We start from the raw sequence: 21,326 nt of genomic DNA on the forward strand, positions 1-21,326 counted from the left end.
TCAGTGCACTTTTAAAGCAACTGGCAAAGTTTTCCAGATGGTGCATCCTCCTGCTGCTTCCCAGACCATGGGTCTCTAGAAAAGCTTCTTGAGATTTTCCCACAATACTGAGATACTCCAGTGCCCTCCCCAGACACCCCCTCCCCCACCTCATTAGGCTCCACTTCAAATGCGGCCAGTGCTGAGGGCTGAAAGGATGGTAGAGAGGGATTGGTACCTGAGCCTAGTGTTTGTCCAGCGGAGTCAAAGGAAAGAACCATTGAATCTGCAATACAAGAGGACAAGTTCATTTCTTTCTCCTTCTTATAGTAAAACAACAGACAAAAGAACTCCCACTGGGTCTGCCCAAACCCTCCCCCAAGGAAAGGCAAACTGGAATGGGACTCAGCTGCATAGACAGCCTCCACAGGTCCGTGCCCACCCGTCCACTGGGCCAAGAGGCCCTGCCGCGCCCAACCCCCAGCCTCGTGCCACTGGGAGGAACATCTCAGGGTAGAGACAGGCCCCAAAATCTTCAGAGGCATTTCCTGCCAAATTAGGGGACACATTTACTTCTTTTTCCTTCTCACAGTGAACACAAAATGAAAACAAAGCAAAAGAAAACTTCCCTTCTGCATCTGGTTAAAGGCACTAGTATTTCCCTTGGACTCCTCCCTTTCTTTTCCTGCTCATACACCCAGTTTATTATTTCTTCCCCCAAAAGGCATAAAGTGACCTATAGGAATTTATAGTATGCACTGGAATTTTAAAAGTGAAGAAGTCAAAGATAGGAAAAATACAGTCAGGGGACTGTTAGTGCACAAAATGCATGCCATGAGGACCTACACAAACACTACAGATAGAATCAAAGAGGCCGGGGCTCCCAAACAGCTAAAGAAAAGGGGAAAATGAATACGATTTACTGCCCACCGTTCATTCATTCATTCACTCAACCATTCAGTATATCTTTATTGGGCATCTACTATGTGCAAGACACTACACTATGACTATGAGATCCAGGAGCAAACAAAAAACAGCATGGTCTCTGTCCTCATGGATCTGTCATCAGTCTAAAAGAAAAAAGTTACCAAACAACAAGTTATTTCAACTAAAAACGGATTAAGTAAAGAAGAAAAGAGTGCTGAGAAATTTTCTATTAGGAGCTAGACCTAGTTTGGAAGAGGAGTAGGTGTTGGTTAGGGACGTCTTCCCTAAAGAAGTGACATTTGAACAAATAATGAAGAATAAGTAAGGATTAAACCTGACAAGAAGGGAATGGGGCATTCCAGGCAGAGAGGATGCTATGCGTGGAGACCCGAAGTTGGATGGGACAGGGCGTCTCAGAGCGGCCAGAAGAGCAAAGTATAAATGCACATACTATACAGTGATCGGAAAGAAATTTCTCTTAGTGGGTCTTAGTAAGGGAGGATGTTGCATGATGTTGAAGACTGTAACTTCTACAACATTGCTGTAACAAGTAATTGTGAATCCTATGTGGCAGTTTCTTACAACATGAGCCAATACCAATGATGGCATAAAGCCAATGCAAAGCTCAATAAAAGCCATTATAAATGACACCAAGATAATTTAAGGCCCAAGATAACCCCAGAGACCCCAGACAAAAAGGGATCACATTCAAAAGGCTCAGTCTCTACAAAGCAATGCTGGCTGGCTGCATACAGGACCAGCGTCTACACCCCGTGCAGTGTCCCACCCCAACATAATCCTTCAGATCTCAGAAGAATGTCATTTTGTCTTATTGCACATGGAAATCTGACACAGTCGTTATCATAACTATAAGTAACTTCTGTCCCCACTGCTAGACTCTAAGCTCCACAAAGGCAGACACTCTACCTGCCTTATTCACAGCCCTGTTACCAGCATAACACCTGGCAGGCAATACCTATTTGCTGGATGACAGTGCCTAGAGAAATGGATGGACCTCAGCTCCTTCAGGCAACCCTTCATAAACATTTTTTCTCATAACCAGCTGTTTACTAAGAACTGGGTAAACTGGAGAGAGCTGGAGGATGTGGTTTTGATAAAGATCCACAGGCAGATGCTGTACTGCCAATTAAGGGCAGATCCATTTGCTTTGAAACCTACCAAGTAAAAGCTAGGGTTGATTTTTTTTTTTTCAGAGAAATGTAGAAGCATAATCAGGACACTTGGCTAATCAGATAGTTGACCATCTTACCTTGTAGGAGATCCAATCCACATCTAACTCTTACAAATTTTACTTCTTTATCAACGTTTCTCACATCTGTCTCCTCTCAATGCTGCTGTTCAGAAGAGAAGTCCTATTTCTCTCTCTTTTAAAAAGAGCTTTATTGATGTGTAATTTGCATATTATAAAATTCACTAATTTAAAAAATATAATTCAATGATTTTCAGAAAATTTACAGAGTTGTGTAACCATCAGCATAAGTAGTTTTTGAACATTTCTGTCACCCTAAAAAGATCCCTCGCGCCCACTTACAGTCACGCCCTGTTCCCACCTCTAGTCCCAGGCCACCACCAATTTACTTTCTGTCGCTGTAGAGTTGCTTTTTCTGGAAGTCTGCCTATCCTTTCTCACTGGCACTGTTCTCATAGCCCTCTAGCCAAACCCGTTTCCAGCTTAGCCCACGTCCATCATCCTTTATACGGCTGCACAATTTTTCTAAAAAGTACACCAGAGTGTGTTTTTCTTCTTGATTAAATACTTCTCTGGATTCCCATAGTCTGTAAGATAAAGTGCAAACCCTGACATTCAAAGTCTTTACCATTTTGGCTCATTTACCACCTCAAATATATCTCATGTTCCAGATATGTCAAACTACTCCTATTTCTATTTCTCCAAAGAGAGATGCACCTTCGTGTCTTTAGACATCAGAGGTACTGTTTTCTCTGCTTGTTTGCATCAAGACACTCCCACTTTTCTATGAAGACCCAAGGCAATCATCTCCTTTTCTTGAAGCCTTCTCTGATCAGTTCTGCCCCTTCTCTTCCTTAGGCCATCACTGTACCACCATCTATGGCATTTATTATACTGCATTATAATCCGTACCTACTTCTCTTTTTCTCTTACTAAACTGCAAGTTCCCTGAGGACAAGGACCATCTATCCACTTTGAAGCTTTGTTGCCTAGACCAGTGTCTGACACACAGAAAATGTTCAACATGCTCATTAAACAAAGGAATAAACTAGTAAATATCTGCTTTCCTGCAAAGGTAATGTTATCTCTAAGTGATATTTCTCAGACTGGGGATGGAGAGATCCATTCTGCATACAGATTCTCATTCAATTCAAGTCAACCTTGAAATATCCTTGTACCATGAAGCTTCAGAGGTTCAAGCCTGGCCCCACCCCTGGAAGATAAAAGCTCTCCCACAAAGCAGTATGGAGGGGCCAGAGGTGGGTGGGTGGTAAGAAAAGGGCCCTAGGCACTTTCCAGATGAGAGAGCGCATTCACCTGGAGAAGATTAGGAAAGTCTTTCTGAGGAGTTGACTGCCCAGACAGGCAACAATAAAAACGGCATCTCAAATTTTTATTGCAGTTGACAAGTATTTTCCCAATTCCAATTTACCTTCTTTGTACTCACAAGCAGTCCTGAAATAATCTCTATTAAACTCGTCAGTCTAAATGTAAAGAAAAAAGGCTGAAAGTTAACTAAAAGACTAAAACTTCAGTAAGAGTAAAAGAAAGAAAAAAAACTAAGTGTTAACAATGGTCGTCTCTGGGTGAAAGAATTATAGGTGATGTTTATTCTTTGTATTTTTGCAAAATTTCTATAGTGAACATGTATTACTTGTATTATCAGGGGGAAAAAAAGTTAAAAAAGAACTCTCTAAACCAGCTCTAGGATTTCTGACCTCTAGCTCACTGTTACCAATGCAAAAGGATGGAAGGTTCTTGATCTCCTTTGTTATTCACTGTACTTGTGGAAAAGCTATTCAGCTTAGTTACTTAGTTACTGAGGTCACCCTTATATTTCATGACACTTTAAACATACCTCAGCTACATCAATTCCTAAATAGACTGGCTTTTGTAAAATTCTTTTCTTCTTCCTTCCTTCCCACAAATATGATCAAGTGCCTATTATGTGCCAGATATGAGAGACAGAGAGCTGAACAGGAGATAGTCTTTGCCTTTCAGCCCAGAAAGACAGACACGTTAAGAGGCACTTAAAATAAATATAAAGTGTGATAAGGGTGTGCAAGGGGTAAGCACCAAACAAATGAGTCTCAGTGGAAGGAAAAAGTCAGAGTTTTTGCAAATATTATTTCAAGTGATAGTGGGATGCTCCTGAGAACACGTGTCCCTAAACTGCAGAAGATGTACGTGAGAGGGTAGAAGCTTCAGGAGGATGGCAGTGACACACACCATGTTTTGCATAAGTTTTGACAGATGTTGCTTTGAGCATTTAAGGCAGAGATTTGAGAATCAGTTTGGCCATTCATTTTTTTGTGTTTATTCTAAAGGATGTAAGATCATTTTAGTTATAAACCACTTTGACAGCTAAAGGGAAAATTCAGTATTCAACAAATTGGGAAGTTTGTTTTGCAAGAAACAGAGCAAGAATATCAAGACTTCTCCCCCTCAGGCTCACAAATGTGTCATTTTTATTTCAAGCAGCCCAGGCTCCAGCTGTTCCTGGCTCCCAGGCCAGAGGCAGCCATGTGGTGTGCTACACAAGTGACCAAACAGAATTCCAGACCGAAGTACAACAGAGCATTGCGGCACATGACTCTGTTCAGTGAGGAAACCTGGAATTTACTGGAAATCTTTTATTATGGTCAGATGTTTCCTGTGTCTGGTTTCTGAAGCGGATAAAAAGAATATAAAAGGAGGACGAAGAATGGGGCTCAGTCTTTCCAGGCATTGGAGAGGCTTCCAAAACTCAAATTATGCAGTGAAGCAGCTACACTTTTGGGTACTATCTGTCATGGTACACATTCAGCGCATGTGTTCTGCTGGACGCCATATGTAAGCCCTAGTGAGGTAAGAATGAATGAAAACAAAACATAAAGAGCAAAAAACCTCTTCCCTCCAATAGCTTGCAACCTAACAGGTAAAATAAAAACACACATAAAGCCAAGCATTCTATAGTTAACAATACTGCACTGCATACCTGAAATCTGCCAAAGTGAGTAGATCTTAAATGTTCTCACCGCTGCATACACACAAGAAGGTAACTATGTGAGGTGATGGATTTGCTAACTAACCTTATTGTGGCAATCATTTCACAATATGTTTTTCAAATGACCACGTCCTACACCTTAAACTTACACAATGTTATTTGTAAACTGTGTCTCAATAAAGTTGAGGGAGGCTAAGTATAATGTATAGATATGGATACAAGGGTAATGAGGGAGATATTTCACTGTTCATTAATTTAACATATTTATTAAGTGACTACCATGCACCAGACTCAGGGATACAATGGTAAAGAATAAGAATGTTCCTGTTCTCAAGGAATTTATATTTTAGTCAGAGAGTTTGAAAAAAATAAGTAAGCAAAGAAATGAACAGAATAATTTCTGACGTTGATAAGTGGGATGAAGAATATTCAACAACGTAATGGTGACCAAGGGTGGAAGTACAGGCAATACTAGACACAGGGTGTTTGGGGAAGGCTTCTCTGAGGAGGTGACATGTGGCTGAGACCTGGAGACAGGAGCCCGCCAAGACAAGACCAAGGGAAGAAGAGCTCCAGGTAGAAGGAAGGCAAGTACAGCAATCTTGGTATATTTAAGACACAGAGAGAAGGCCAGTGTTGCTGGAATACAGAACATGGAGAACACAAGGCGGGTGGGAAATGAGGTCAGAGAGGAGGGCAGGAGCCAGATCTGTGGGGGCCTCATGGCGGAGGCCACAGGAAGATGTCTGTGGCTGTATTTCAATAGCAGGCAGAAGCCTCTGCTTAAAGCCAAAGGAGTAATGTGATCTGATTTATATTCTTAAATATAAACTTTCATTGCTATGTGGGAAGTAAACTGACTGTTCTGGTAACAGGGTAAAGGGTAGGTTAGGGGAGAGAGACTGGTAGAGGAGAATGCAACATTCCAGATGAGAGGTGACAGTGGCCTGAACCAAGGCAGTGGCAACAGAAACCAAGAAAAAAGGATGGATTTCCATTATAGAAAGAAAGGGGGGAAAAAAAGGTAGAAAAAATAGGGGAAAAAAAGAAAACAAAAGAAATAAGGTTGGATGCTAATAATGTTTAAAAAGGAACATTTATAGAACTAGTGACTGTTGGGACATGAGTGAGAGATATGAAAGAAAGAGGACTATATTTACATTCTGGGCTTAGGTGAGTGGAAACTGACTGTTGCTTGACTGGGAGGGGCCTTTGCCTAAGCCACAGGACCCTGCCTCTCCTCTGGGCACTGACAACTGGACCACAGGTGAGTACCTGACCCAAGAGAAGGCAATTCATAGACTCATCAGCCACCTAAAAGGCAGAGAGGTTCCACCTTTTGGAGACTGGGATTGGGAAGTGCAGAGAGTTGAGGCTGTTGGCAGGAGATACAAGCATACAAGCAAAGAAGAGCAGAAACTGGGAGGCCACGGGCTGGACTTGGCACTGGGCCTTGGGGCCCGCGTTAGTGGCAGAGCATCGGAGTAAAGAGCCACGACCCTCAGTTGAGGGCAACAAGACACTTTAAAGAGCCACCTTAGATCCAGAATGTTCCTCCAGGGCCAGTCTCTGCGGCAGTCAGCTACACCATGGATCATCTTTCCATGAGACTTTAGGGCTTAGCACTTCCTCAGTTCCCTTAAGACTTGGCCTATAATTCAGATTCTCCTTTTCAAGTCTCTTGGTATCTTGGAGCTGTCTGTAGTCTGAGTGGGCTCACCTCCTCTACCCTCCAGCCCTCATGCTTTTAATACCCCGGAGCACTTTCTGCCTCCCTGATGACCTGCTCCGAGCACAACTCGCACCACAGGGTCTAAATCTCAGGACAGCTGGAAGGCGCTACTTGGTCCTTGGGTCTAAGCTGTGTTCTCCAATCTAGCTCTTTGGGGATTTATCAGTCCATCAGCAAAACTGATACTTTAGTGGCCATGTGGCTACCTGTGTTATGTTCTACTTTCTCCATTGCTTAGATCCTGGTTCTCCTCTAACCCCTAGTCTGAGGCCCTCAGTTTCTTCCTTCTCAACTCCAATCTCAAACAAACAAGAGTAAATGACAATACATAGAGAAAAAAAAAAAAGCTGAGGACAGAAAATAAAACAACCACTGATTTAGAAGGATGTGATATACGGAAGAGAAATCAGTGGAATAATCAGAGGTAGGAGTAGCAGCACAGAGGAAGCCAGAGGAAGTAAGAATTATTTATAAGGAGGATCCAAATGTGGCAAAGAGGTGGAAGATGCTGATGGATGCAAAGATACTGAAGAATCACTCATTGGGAGGGCATCTGTAACTTCAGTGGGAACAATTTCTGTACAGTGATCAGACTGCAGGGACTCAGCTGTAAATGAATTAAGTGGAGGCTGTTGATTTAGTAGACTTATTTCAGGAAGGTATTCCTTAGATTTATTTAATTAATTTAACTTGCCAAACATATACAGAGGTCTTAGTAAGTTCAAGAGGCCGTATGGAAAGATTAGACATGGTCCCTGACATGAAAAGAGTTTCTGAACTATCAGGAGGATAATACGAAGATACAAATGTATTCCATGCCTCTAGAGAAGTTGCTACAGGAGCTCAGATGCAGGAGGGAGAATTTTTTTCTGGGAGAACCTGGGAAGACATGGAGGAGAAAGTATTGGAGCTGGTATGCCGTAACCTTACAGGACAGGCTGTGCTGGGAGGGAGGGAACATCGAAGGAGGGGCACTGAAGCATGGAAGTGAGAGGTGTGTGGTTACAGGAAGGTAAAATCATGCCTAATTAATATATTAGGGCTCCTTTCAGGAGGTAAAATGCATGTGACTAAAAGGGAACTAGTCAATACAGCCTGTTTAGACTTTCAAAAAAGGCTTTGACACATCAAAGACTATTTTTAAAAACTGAGTCATCATGAAATTGAGAAAGAAATTGCTATGTCATCCAGGAGACAAAAGGCACTTGGCTGAGGATCAGAGGCAGGACACCCCCTGGGGTATAATCACCCATGGAGAGACCAGGAAGTCTGGGAGTAGCTGGAATTCTACTACCAACTGCCCTCTAGGAGGGTGGGGGCAGGTGGAGGAAGGGTGGCACTGCTTACAAACACCTGTGTGTGCAACAGAAGAAGCTAGAACGATACTAGGCATGTGTGGAAACTGAGAGTGAGATGGTAGGATGAAGTCTGGAACTTCAGGTGCCTGGGAAAGTTTTAGTCGTGGTGCCCTGGAAATAGGAAAGGGCTGGGTTTGGTGCAGGAACCAGAATTTGCTGAACTCTGATTTAGATTCCACACATGCCTCCGCTCTCTTCCAAGCCCCTCAAAATGACAGAAAAGGTTGTTTATTTCTTGTAAATCAGAAATACACAATAACAAGAAAATAGGAGAGGAGATATCAGCAACAAAAGTTTTGGAAAAGCAAATAAACCAGTGGAACTTACTCAGCAAAACTAGGAAAGGTGAATCCTATATTACTAGCAGTGGGGAAAACTGAAATATGACCTCAAATATACCACCACACTCCCCAAAGCCTCAACCACTGGCCCCACCAGTACCACTAGAAGTAGGAGACAAGACAATACTAAAAACAAGACAGCACACTCTTCAGTATGGGCTGACAACCAAGATCACAAGGCATTAGAGGAAAGCATCTAAAATAAAGACAGAGACCAAAACAAGTGAAAAATAATCACAATGCAGAAAAACAGAAAATACACATGAAGGTGCAAACTTAGGAATAAAATCATTAAAATCCTCAGAGGGAAGATATTTTGTTTACAAAACAGATAATCATTTTTAAAGGTACATTTAGTAAATAAAAACAAAAGAATAACTTGAAAACTAAAAACATGATAGCAGAAATAAAAAGGATTAAAAAATAAGTTGAGAAAATCTTTCAGAATACAGCAAAAAAGATAAAGATAGAAAACAGAAGACAAAGGTTTCCTTAAACAATTAGAGGACCAGTCTAGGAAACATGACAACTGAATTATGGGAGTTCTATGAAAAGAAAACAAAATTTAAATGGAAGGGAGAAAATAGTCAAAGAAATAATTCAATAAAATTTCCCCATAACTAAAGAATTTGAGTTTTTTGAGCCCAAAAGGGCCCTCTGAGTGTACAGCACAAGATGAAAATAGCCCTCCAGCAAGGTACATCATCATGAAATTTCAGAATACTCAAATTTTCAGAGAGAACGACAAACAGGTTTCAAAAATCAGAGCAACATAAGACCCCTCAAGAAAAACACTGAAGGCCTAAAATACATTGAGGCAATATCTCTAAAATTCTGAGGGAAAATAATTGCCAACCAAGAACTGTATACCCAGCCAAACTATCAATTAAGTACAAGATTAGAATTAAGACACTCTTACACAGGCAAGGTCTCAGAAATTTACCTCTCATGCATCCTTTATCAGGAAATTATTAGAGGCTGTGCTAATCCCAGAATTCCAATTTCTCTCTCCCTCCCCTTCTCCTTGGGTACCATAAGTTTGTTTTCTATGTCTGTGAGTCTATTTCTGTTTTGTAAATAAGTTCATTTGTATCTTTTTTTTTTTTTGGATTCCACATATAAGCGATATCATATGCTATTTGTCTTTTTCTGTCTGACTTACTTCACTTAGTATGATAATCTCTAGGTCCATCTATGTTGCCGTGAATGGCATTATTTCATTCCTTTTTATGGCTGAGTAATATTCCTGTGTGTGTGTGTGTGTGTAGCTTCTTTATCCATTCATCTGTTGATGGGCATTTAGGCTGCTTCCATGTCTTGGCTATTGTAAATAGTGCTGCTATGAATGTTGGGCTACTGGGCTATATGTATCTTTTTGAATTAGAGTTTTCTCTGGGTATACAGGAATTGCTAGATCATATAGTAACTCTATTTTTAGCTTTTTAGTTTTCTAAGGAACCTCCATACTGTTCTCCATAGTGGCTGCACCAATTTACATTCCTACCAACAGTGTGGAGGGTTTCTTTTCTCCACATCTTCTCCAGCATTTATTATTTGTAGACTTTTTGATGATGGCCATTCTGACTGGTGTGTGGTGTCACTTCATTATAGTTTTGATTTGCATTTCTCTAACAATCAGTGATACTGAGCATCTTTTCATGTGCTTGTTGGCCATCTGTATGTCTTCATTGAGAAATGTCTATTTAGATCTTCTGCTCATTTTTTGATTGGATTTTTAAAAAAATATTTAGCTGTATAAGCTGTTTGTATATTTTGGAAATTAATCCCTTGGTGGTCATATCATTTGCAAATACTTTCTCCCATTCTGTATATTGTCTTACTGTTTTGCTTCTGGTTTTCTTTGCTGTGCAAAAGCTTTTAAGTTTAATTAAAAATAAGTTTAATTAGGTCCCATTTATTTATTTTTGTTTTATTTTAATGGCTATATTTTCAAATGTTCTTATCTGTTAGAGATGCATACAGAAATATTTATGAGTAAAACGACATGATGCTTGGGATTTCCTTTCAAATCTAAATAATTTTAAAAATCCAAATATTGAAAAAAGGTATGAATCTCCATGAGAACAGGGCCTGCAATATTCGCATATGTCAGAGTCCTTTGGACAGGATGAGTCAATCTGCCATATGACATTCTTTCCTTCACCTGGAAAAAAAGAGGTAATTGATAGGCTGTCATCAAGAGTACGGTACCATTCCACTACCAAGAGATAACTTAGTTAAGACAAATGGAAGGAATAAGATGAAAGGTTGCTCAGTTAAGTTTTTACATTTTGTCATGAAAAGAAAAATTGTATATCCATTACTTTGCATTATTTCTATTTGCAAAGAAAGGATATGTATCTCTTAGTACCACAACTGAAAAATCAAAAGTTGTAATTGGTTGATATCACCATCATTCCTCTTAACTACTAAGAGTGGAAGGCATGGGCAGAAAGGGAATACATTACTAATGGGAATGTAAAGGGTAAAGCAGCTTTGGAAAAATAGCCTGGGTATTCCTTAATACATTAAGTACAGAGTCGCCATATGACTCAGCAATTCCACTGCTAGGTATACATATGCCCAAGAGAAATGAAAATTTTATGTCCACACAAAAACTTGAACATGCATGTTTACAGCAATATTATTCACAATTGCCAAAAAGTGGAAGCAACCTCAATGTCCATCATGATGAATGGATTGTGAATACAGATTTCAGGTGAAACTAGAGTTAGGACAGGTCTATAGGGAGAGCTCTCACACCCTGCCATGCATCCTCAATTATTCCAAACAGGAAGACACACACCAGATCTCCAACAGAGAGGTGCCTCTACTTTATTCTCAGAAAGAAGAAGAAAACTTCTCTCCACTCCAGGACAGCCCAGCCAATCAGAGACTGCAGCAGTCCAACCAATGAGAAACCTGTCAGCTCTGGACTCCCAGCTGCCTCCAATGGACTCTTTGGTTATCACAGACCCTTCGAACCCCACTTCCCCCTCACTTTCCTATAAAAGCACGTTATCCTTCCTTGTGCTCTGGATTTACCTAAGATTTGCCATAATTTGCATTACCCAAACAGCAATTCTTCTGGTACTCCCAAATAAATGCACTTTTGCTAGTAAAATAACGAGCTATTATATCTCTAAAGTTGACATACTTGGTGTCAGAAGTGGGGTCCAAAGGAAGCAAACCCTGAGAGATGACGGCTCCTGGAATCAAGCGAGGTACCTGCACTGAGACCCTTGTACCCATGGCTTCCCTGAGTCGCTGCCTGCTTTCAATTTGGTGAGTCTCCTCTCAAATTCTGAGCCCTGCTCTTTTTGTATTTTGAGGTCTTCAATTTTTCTCAAGATCTGGAAAGGCTTTCTCCTTTCAGAGGAAAGGCTTTGTCCTTTCTGGTTCGAGGCTTTGTCCTTAATGAGTACTCAAGTTGTCTTCTGGAGCACACGGTAGCTAGGTTCTCTTTTGAGGACTGAGCTAACTGGGAACTAAGAGTTTGCCTTATTCCTTTTGCAGTCTGGGCTAGGACTCTATCAACTTTCTTGGGTTTCTGGAAGAATTTAGGGAAATGGGATCTTGGTCATCTAAATGCTCTGAGGGCAGCCCTTTTATGCGGACTCTGGCTGGTTCATGCTTAAAACCTATGGACCCCCGACATGTGCATTTTTAACTAAGTTGGCCAAATGAACTAAAATAATCTGAAATTACAGTGGCCATTAAAGGGAACTTTTAATCTCCCCAAACTCATTTTTCTTAAGATTAAATTGGAGGACCACAGTTCTAAAATGAAACAAAACAAATGGTGTATTTATTTTCACTGATACCTGGAAGCTCCCAAATGTGTACAAAACTCTAAAATTTTCTTTTTGCAAGATTCCGTTTCTAAATTGGTTGAAATAACCCCGCCTCAAAAAAAAAAAAAAAAACCCCAAAAAACCAAAAACACTAGAAAAGAACAAAACAGCTTCCAAAGTCAAGCTCTTTGTGTCCCCTTCCCCCAACTGCTCTGTCTTGGGCACCATGTTGTGTGTCTTCTCCACCTGCTTTGTCTCAGACTCGGCCCTGGCAGCCAGCTTGTGCTCAGACCCTGCCCCTGATGCTATCTTCCTTTCTCCTCTTCTGCAAAAACTTGCTCCTCTAAAGTTAGACCCTCTGAGGATCCAAATGCTAAACTCCTAATTACTGTTTCTAAGTCAACTGGAGCAAATAAACAACTAAAAGGAAAGATTTAAACAGCAATTGCCCTAGATTTGTGATAATAGACAGACTTCAAAACTCCTAGGAGAAAATTTGCTTTCTGTGTCTGCCTGTTCGTGAAGCTTTTTGGTAAGTCACCCATCCTGTTCAAAAGGTTCAACCTTTGTTTTAAATAAGTCCACCTTGAGGGGCACCCTTAAAAGAGAGAATTCCAAACCACTCACGAGACAACAGATTGCCTTCTTTGATTGGTATGCAGAACTTTCTGAAAGACAAATTAATTCTAAAAACAGCTGTAAAATGATCCTTACAATAAGCCAGGGACACAATTTGGATCGAACTATTCTTTTTGAGGTACTACCGTACCTGAGACATCGCTAAAATTTTAAATAAAACTATAAGGTCCCTATTTGCATCTGTCTGTATGCTGATGTGTATCTATATATGTATGTATATGTGTGTTGTAGATGCATGGTATTGTTTTTTCTTTTCTACCTCTGGATGGTATTGTTAAAATTGATTTGTAAAAGAGCTTTATTTAATTTGTTTAAAAACAAACAAGCACTTATATGAATTAAAATATAACTGAGATTGGCCGAGGTGCTTTCTGAATTTATGTGACCTGGTTTTGAAAGCTAGTTTGGGGTTGTTGGTTTAATTAAAACAGGCATGTCTTTGGAGTTATCAGTGCTGAAAATAATGTAGGCATACAATTTTTATTCTACCTGGTTTATTGGCCAGAGAAATTCATGTTATCTTTGTTACAAAATTGGTCAGCAAGAAAAATACTTGGCATGATAAAATTTTTCATGAGTGTTCTAAATATAACTGCTGAGCAAAAGTGAATTGAAAGGATGTGGATAAGATATAAGTTTCTAGGTAAGCCTTTTAAATAGCTTCCCCAAATCTTTTTGGTATCCTGAAACCTTACAGTTTTGCTAAATTAAATAATGGGTAGTCATTTAAATATCTAGCTCATTCTCAGATAAGATAAAATACTGACATATTACTTAAAATAGGTTCATCTACTTTTGGCTTCCTTTACAAAAGAACTAAAGATATTTCAGTCTATTGGTAAACATATCACATTGGGAAATTTCCTATGAGGGAAATATGCTTTTAAGAATTATGAAGTGTATTCATAAATTTGTAACGAGCCATTCACAATTGCTTAGAGCTATCAGAAATAATAAGGGGAAACAACTATGTATATAAGAAAAGTAAGATACGTGTTTTGGGTAAGGAAAGGTAGAGGAATGGAAATGTATTTTGTTGAGGAAAAGAAAGTAACTTTATCCTTAAGTGACACTGAATGTTTCAGAGCGGGGAAGAGGAAAAACAGGACAAGGTTGAATGGAAATAGTAAGCCGTAGAAGATTTATGGAAAAAGAATTTTTGAAAGGAGGAACTTTTGTGTGATCAAGCTGGCTAAGATTACACTGAATTTATTTTAAAATGTAAACTCATTTTTAATGTCAAAAATATACTGGTCCAAAACTAGAATTTGGTTTTTATGTCTGTTAAAAGGTCAAAGTTTTTTTGAACTATTGGTCTGCTCCTGATAAGAGATAGTGAAAGGTTCTTCCTTACCTGTAATTTGCTTAGAAAACAAAGATTTGTGTTTTAGCAAAATTCTTCCCTGTGCTTAATGTTGTCTTAATCTGGCCTCTAATTACATAAGAAAATTGAATCTTCTCAATATTAAAAGAGTTAAGGTTTGCTTACAACTATGTAACCTTTTATATTTGCCTTTGTAATCTCTTAGTTATTATTACTTTGATCAAATAGATAATTAAGTATCATTTCATAATAATCTATGATCCTGTTTGATCAAATGTCCAAAATCTTTTGATGTTTTTTTTACAAACTTCCCAAAAATCAAGTTCTAAATGAAGTTTCTCCAACCTTGAACTAACTCTGGGCTCTTACTCCACAGGGCTCCTGCAAAACCTCAAAGGATTTTTCTTTCATCTAGTAAAATGTTAAACTCATCAGGCTTCTTTGATATGTTTGATTATATCAGACATTTGTCAAATAAGAAGGAATATCAAAACTTTTAACCTTATATTTGTAATAGGTATATGTTAATAAAAGTGTTCTGAAATTGTATAAAATTCCTGAAATTCTAAGGTGTCCTGATTATAATGTTATTAGTCATAATTTTTAAATGTATGTCACAGAAATTAACGGAACCCCTTGTCAATCCGTTATAATAGACTCTCATCAGATATTTAATAATGGGTATTTTCAAGTCTTTTTGCCACTTACAGGCAGTCATTGTTTTACTCTAATGCTTTGCAAATACGTTTCATCTTTAAAGAGATTCATGTAAAAAACTCTGACAGGTACTTTGGAATTCAGGGTTTTGATAACTTTAAGATCATAAGACTGAACTGGGTAAGGAATTCTAAAAGTAATGGAAAACTGATTGCTTTAATGTTTTTTTTCCTAGGGGTAAAGGGACCCTTTCCTTCCTCTCCTTTTAAGGCTATTTAAACTTACAGTATTTAATAAAGTGTATGTTCACAACAAAGATTGAAGCATTTATCCTTTTCTCCCCACCTGGCTCTCCAAAAGTCCTGAAACTTACTAAATATTCTCGTTTTTTCATGGCAATGTATATGTTTGCATGGGTTTGATGGGAGTCTGTTCTTGTAACAGGATGACCAATGCACTTGGCTCCTGCTCCTTTCAATCTGCAACTGATAAAGAGACATACTTCTATATTGTAAAGGCCTAATTACATATATTAAAAATAATCGCGATGCTCTAGTAGAGCACCCTGTTCACAGCACATTCACAGGAGACAAAGACCCCAAACATCACACTGTACAACCTGGAGATTTTGTGTACTGGAAGAGGCACCTTCAGAAGAACTGTCTCCAGCCTCCCTGGAAGGGCCCATATCAGGTACTGTTAACTAATCCTTTTGCCACCAAACTCCGAGGAGTAGATTTCTGGATCCACATGTTGTACTTAAAGAGGCACTGAACCCCAAATGGACCATCTGGTGACCTGAAAATAAAACTCACTAGGATCTGAAGCAGACAGTATCAGAGGCTGAAAGCTTTCCCAAGATGTCCAGACCAAGCCCGTGTACCTTTCTTTCAATACTGTCCCTCACCGTGCTTTCTTCCTCCTTTCCACGGAAGGACAATGCCCTTGTCTGTATTTCTCAGTCCCTTGTGAAAAGGGGAAACCTGTCTGATTTCTGGATTTGCCGTTGGAAACATCAGTCCATTCAAGATGACCCTTTGGTTCATCCTATAAGTAATTTCACTGGGGTTCCAGATGCTGTTGTCTGTCCAAATTGTTCCATGGGCCAATTTTATAGAGTCGGTGTGCTAAGCCTGCCTAAACTTATTCCTTGCTTCAATTTGACCCAACCCTGGGATGTGAAAACAAGATCTTTAAATATCTGTATGAAAGGTTCTGTAGAGTTGCCAGTGTTAGTCACATCATTTGTAAACTCACTGACACATCTATACATATAGGTAATCTCTTGGTGTGTAATAACCTTATGTGCAAGCCTTAGTTACGTAATGCTAATGCCTTTATGCCAACAAATGACTCTATAGACACTATCATTTATGAGGGGGCCTTATTACACCCCTGGTTATGCCTTCATATGTGGAAGTTTGTGAATGGCCTTTATGCCTGGACAACTCATTGCCTTGATAACTGGGGAACACAAGGATGGTGTACCCTTGCTATATTCACTGTCTTGTTCTCCCTTCATAGCCAAACGGAAGCCTCTCATTGGTCCATCCCATTAGAGCTTTAAAACCACCTTAAGCGAGAACTTCCAGGAAGCATACAAGATTCTAGTTTTGCCTCTGTAGGGAGTGCTTTCTTCCCATGGACTGAAGTGAGCACCAATGAACACATAATCAGGAATCTCTCCTTGACATTAGGAGTTAGCTAACTCCATAGCCAATGTAGTTTCAGCTCAGCAGTGTTCAGTTAGCTCCTTGGCCAAGGTGGTTGTGGATTGCCACACAGCTCTTGATTACTTACTTCCTGAACAAGGAGGCATCTGTGTGCAACAGCAAACACCTCTTGTTGCATATGGATAAATGCCTCTGGGGAAGTAGAGACCCAGTTGCATAAAATTAAAGAGCAAGCACATTGGTTACAGCAAATTTTGCCTGTCAACCCATTTATCTTTTGATTTATTCAACTGGCTACCATCAGGTTTGGGCTTCTGGTTTAGAATTATCTTGCACACTGGGTTTATTATGCTGTTTTAAATTCGGCTCTGTATATTTGTTAAGTTCTGCACCTACTACTTGTCAAATCTCTGAAAAAATGACATGTCTAGTAAGATGATGCCAGTCCAGTGCTTAAGAACAATTTACAGCACTTACCTTGACTAAATATGGACTTTTAATAAGAAACTTTTGAGAAGTTTCCATACTTACTACCTTTCCTTGTTACTCAAATGTGGCCTTGTGAGGTTTCTAATTTGTGTACTTTCCTTCCAACAAAGAACATGAAAACCAAGGAAGGTTGAGAGGCAAACTACTACATGTGGAGATTCTGACTCTTGATCAGCAATGCTTTCAAGGGATGATCTTAATCAAAAGGTGGAAATGTGTAATTAATTAAGGAAATCTCAGCTAAAACTGGAGTCAGAACAGGCCTGTAGGGGGACCTCTCACACCCTGTCACATATCTTCAATTACTCCAAACAGGAAGAGACATACGCCAGATCTCCAACAGAAAGGTACGTCTACTTTACTATCCAGAAGGAAGTAGAAAACTTCTCTCCACCCCAGGACAGCCCAGCCAATCAGAGACTGCAGCAGTCCAACCAATGAGAAGCCTCCATACTCTGGACTCCCAGCTTCCTCCAATGAACTCTCTGGTTATTCCAGCCCCTCCCAATTCCCACCTCTGTTTCCCTATAAAAGTTCTCCTTCCTCGTTCTCTGAATTTGCTTATGGTTCACCACAGTTTACAGTACCTGAATTGCGATTTCTCTGCTGTTCCCAAATAAGCTCACTTCTGCTGGTAAAATCACTGGTTATTATATTATTAAAGTTGACACCATAAATAACGTGGTCTATCCACAATAGAATATTATTTCAACATAAAAAGGAATGAAGTATTGATACATGCTTCAACATGGATGAATCTTGAAACATGTGAAGTAAAAGCAGTCAGTCACAAAAGATAACATAATGTATGATTCCATTTATATAAAATGTCCAGGACAGGCAAATCTACAGTGGTGGGAAGTAGCTTTGTGGCTCCTTAGGACCAGAGGTGGTTGGGGGAAATGGAGCATGACTGCAAATGGATACAGGGTTCCTTTCTGGGGTAATGAAAAAGTTCTAAAATTAACCGTGGTGATGTTTGCACACTCTGTGAATATACTAAAAACCATTGAATTGTATACTTTCAGTGGGAGAATTCTATGATATATAAATTATGTTTTAAGAAAGCTGTTACCTTAAAAAATAAAAAGGAGTGGAATGCAGGTCACCTCATCTCTAGGGAAACATGGACCCCTGTGGTCACAAGGGTCAATTGTGGACAAATCACCTTTGTCTGCCCCTCATAATACAGAGGGAACTTTAGTGTTTGGAGTTTAAAAAATGAAACCAAGAAACCTCACCAGCAGAGGACTAAAAAAATCCATGAAGGTAATAATTATTTTACTTAATATTATATTGAGGAGAAAATTAAAAGGACTTGTTTTTTTTTAAAAAAACCAAAAAGTCTCTTCTGGTTTCTGTCCTTAGTATTCTGAATCTTTTATTTAGTAACTTTGTAAAACACTTTAATTTAGGGTTGGACAAGAAGGGAGTTTTGCCTAATCTTTGATTGAGAATTTTCCTATACCTGTAATTCTGTGTCCCCTCAGCAGATGTTGCAAACTGAGGCTCACAGTGGTGTTATGCTTAGTCCACAAAGTGCATGAAAAGTTATTAATTTGTTAACATTCATAAATCAGGAGATACCACATAAAAACATAGATTTCCAGCTTCTCTTGAAAAATAGGTAGATCCTGGCAATAGAGAAGAGTGCTTTTTTTTTCAGCAACAGTAACAAATTATCTTTATAAATTGATATCCAAAGTATGCAAAGAATAAGTTAGCTGGTTCTCACTCTAAAACTAGGGAAGGAAGTGTAAAAGAATCAGGCAGACAGGGACTGGATGTAATCAGAGGCAGAGGATGGAGATGTAGGGCTAAACATCTTCGGAGTTATACTTTGAGGTAACACCTCAGGTTGGGACAGTCTTCCCATTATTCCCTCTCATAGCACTTCTCAGTACAGGTATTTAGAAGTCTCTATTTTAGAGTACCTATAGGATGCTTGCTTCTATCTTCCTCAAAGAATATGAGTAATTTTTCTCTTCAAACAGAGCTTATGCCATACTTATCCTTTACCGCTCTTGCCCTTTCTCTACTCTTGATCCTAAAAAATCCAGTTCCAAATCAGCAACACAAAGATCCTGAATATGGCAGAGACAGGAGCCCACTCCAGGCCGACACAACACCTGCACATATATATAGCAGGGTGCGGCCTTCTGGAAACATTTACTGCAAAAACATTTACCATCCACAAGGGAATGGGACAGAAAATAGCTTTGATCTTTATTAAAATATATTACAGGGTATACAGTCCCATTTGCTCAGTGAAACAAGAATAAAAATATCAAAAGAAAAAAATCAAGTTAGAATTAGAATCACAACTACTAACATTGTTTCATGTAAAAATAACAAGGATTCAGTATTACCATATATAGTAGTAAAACTGACCCAACCATCCCCTCTAAGGTCTTTTATGGCTTTTCCCCCTTTTATCTGGGTTCCATGCCCTTGGCATTTGGATATCTGTCTCTCTGGCCTCTTTAAATTAGGTCCACCCGAACTCCTCCAACTTTGTTTACTCATGTAACCAACTTTTCTTTAAGGAGTCCAGGTCAGCTGGCTCATAGCATGTCCTACATCTTGTACTTGTCTGATTATTTCCTCACAATTAGATTCAGGTTAAACATTTTTGGAATAAACACTCTAAAGGTGATGTGTATTTCTTATTGCATCACATTAGAAGGCATGTAATGTCAGACTATCATATTGATGATGTTAAATTTGATCATTTGGTTAAGGTTTTGACCCTCATAATGCTTTCTTCCTTTGTGACTAGTAAGTTAATTATTAAGTAATTAATATGAGACTTAATAAGTCAATTTTCTTAGTGTAATAATGGTACTATGGTTAAGTAAGAGTATATCCTTGTTTTTAGGAGATGCAGATATTTAAGAGAAAGTATCAAAAACTCTGAAACTTACTTTCAGATAAAGGAATACATGAACAACTCTATGCCCACAAATTTGATAACCCAGATGAGATGAACCAATTCCTTGAAAGACGCAATTGGCCAAAACTCACACAAGAAGAAATTGATAATGAGAATAGGCCTATACCTACTAAAGAAACTGAATCAGTAATCAGTAACTTCCAAAACAGAAAGCACCAGGCCCAGATGGGGTCACTGGTGAATTCTACCAAATTTTAAGAAAGAAATTAAGCCAACTCTCTACCATCTCTTTCAGAGGACAGAAGCAAAGGGAGAACTTCCTAACTCATCCTATGAGGCCAGCATGACTTTAATACCAAAACCAGACAAAGAAACAAAACCATTACAAGAAAACTACAGACCAATATCTCTTATGAACATACACACAAAAATCTTCAGCAAAATATGAGCAAATCAAATAACAGCAATCTGTAAAATGAATTATATGCTATGTTGTGGGCTTAATCCTAGGTATGCAAATCTGGTTCAACATTTGAAAATCAATTAATGTAATACAGCACAGCAACAAGGTAAGGAAGAAAAATCATATGATCTTATCAGTAGATGTAGAAAAAGTACATGACAAAATCCAACACCAAAACATGATAAAAACTTTTAGTACACTAGGAATAAAAAGAAATCTCAACCTGACAAAGCATATCTACAAAAACCTATAGATAACATCATACTTATTGGTGAGAAAATAGAAGAGTTTTCATTAAAGTCAGAAACAAGGCAAGGATGCCCCCTCTCACCACTCCTTTTCAACATTGAAAGTCTTAGCTAAAACAAGAAAAGGAAATAAAAGGTGTACAGATAGGGAAGGAAGAAACAACACTGTCTTTGTTCACATATGACATGATTGTTTACGTAGAAAATCTAAAAGAATTGACAAAAAAACTTATGGCAAGGTTGTAGGATGAAAGGTGAATATACGAAAGCCAATCACTCTTCCATAAACCAGCATTAAGCAAGTGTAATTTAAATTAAAACATATACCATTTACATTAGTACCTTTCAAAATAAAATATGTAGGCATAAATCTAACAAAATACACATAAGATCTATATAAGGAAAAGTACAAAACTCTGATAAAATTTTTTAAAAAACTAAATAAATGGAGACATTCCATGTTCCATAGGAAAACTCAATTTTGTCAAGCTATTAGTTCTTCTCAACTTGATCAACACTTTCAAGGCAATTCCAATTAAAATCCCAGCAGGTTACTTTGTGGATACTGACAAACTGATCCTAATGTTTATGTGGAGAGGCAAAAGATTCAGAA

The 21,326-nt window shown here is 38.9% G+C and overlaps 1 protein-coding gene and 1 long non-coding RNA gene across 13 annotated transcripts in view; one reads left to right on the forward strand and one right to left on the reverse strand.

Moving 5' to 3' along the window:
• ST3GAL3 (ST3 beta-galactoside alpha-2,3-sialyltransferase 3) overlaps nt 1-21,326 on the reverse strand; it is a 185,788-nt gene that overhangs the window by 108,363 nt on the left and 56,099 nt on the right. For 10 of the 12 annotated variants that reach the window (XM_072974594.1, XM_072974595.1, XM_072974596.1 and 7 more), the window contains one exon: nt 218-265. The exons of 1 other annotated variant lie outside the window; for it this stretch is intronic. In XM_072974594.1, the coding sequence (XP_072830695.1) occupies nt 218-265 (48 nt within the window). Of the gene's footprint in view, nt 1-217; nt 266-3,548; nt 3,601-21,326 lie in introns of all 12 variants that reach the window. One more of the 12 variants, XM_072974601.1, reaches the window with a different exon arrangement.
• Nucleotides 18,342-20,482, forward strand: LOC140700930 (uncharacterized). Its single transcript, XR_012079687.1, has 2 exons — nt 18,342-18,378; nt 20,298-20,482. It is a non-coding gene; the product is annotated as an uncharacterized lncRNA (long non-coding RNA).

The sequence above is a fragment of the Vicugna pacos genome, chromosome 13, assembly GCF_048564905.1.
Source record: "Vicugna pacos chromosome 13, VicPac4, whole genome shotgun sequence".
Taxonomy (NCBI): domain Eukaryota; kingdom Metazoa; phylum Chordata; class Mammalia; order Artiodactyla; family Camelidae; genus Vicugna; species Vicugna pacos.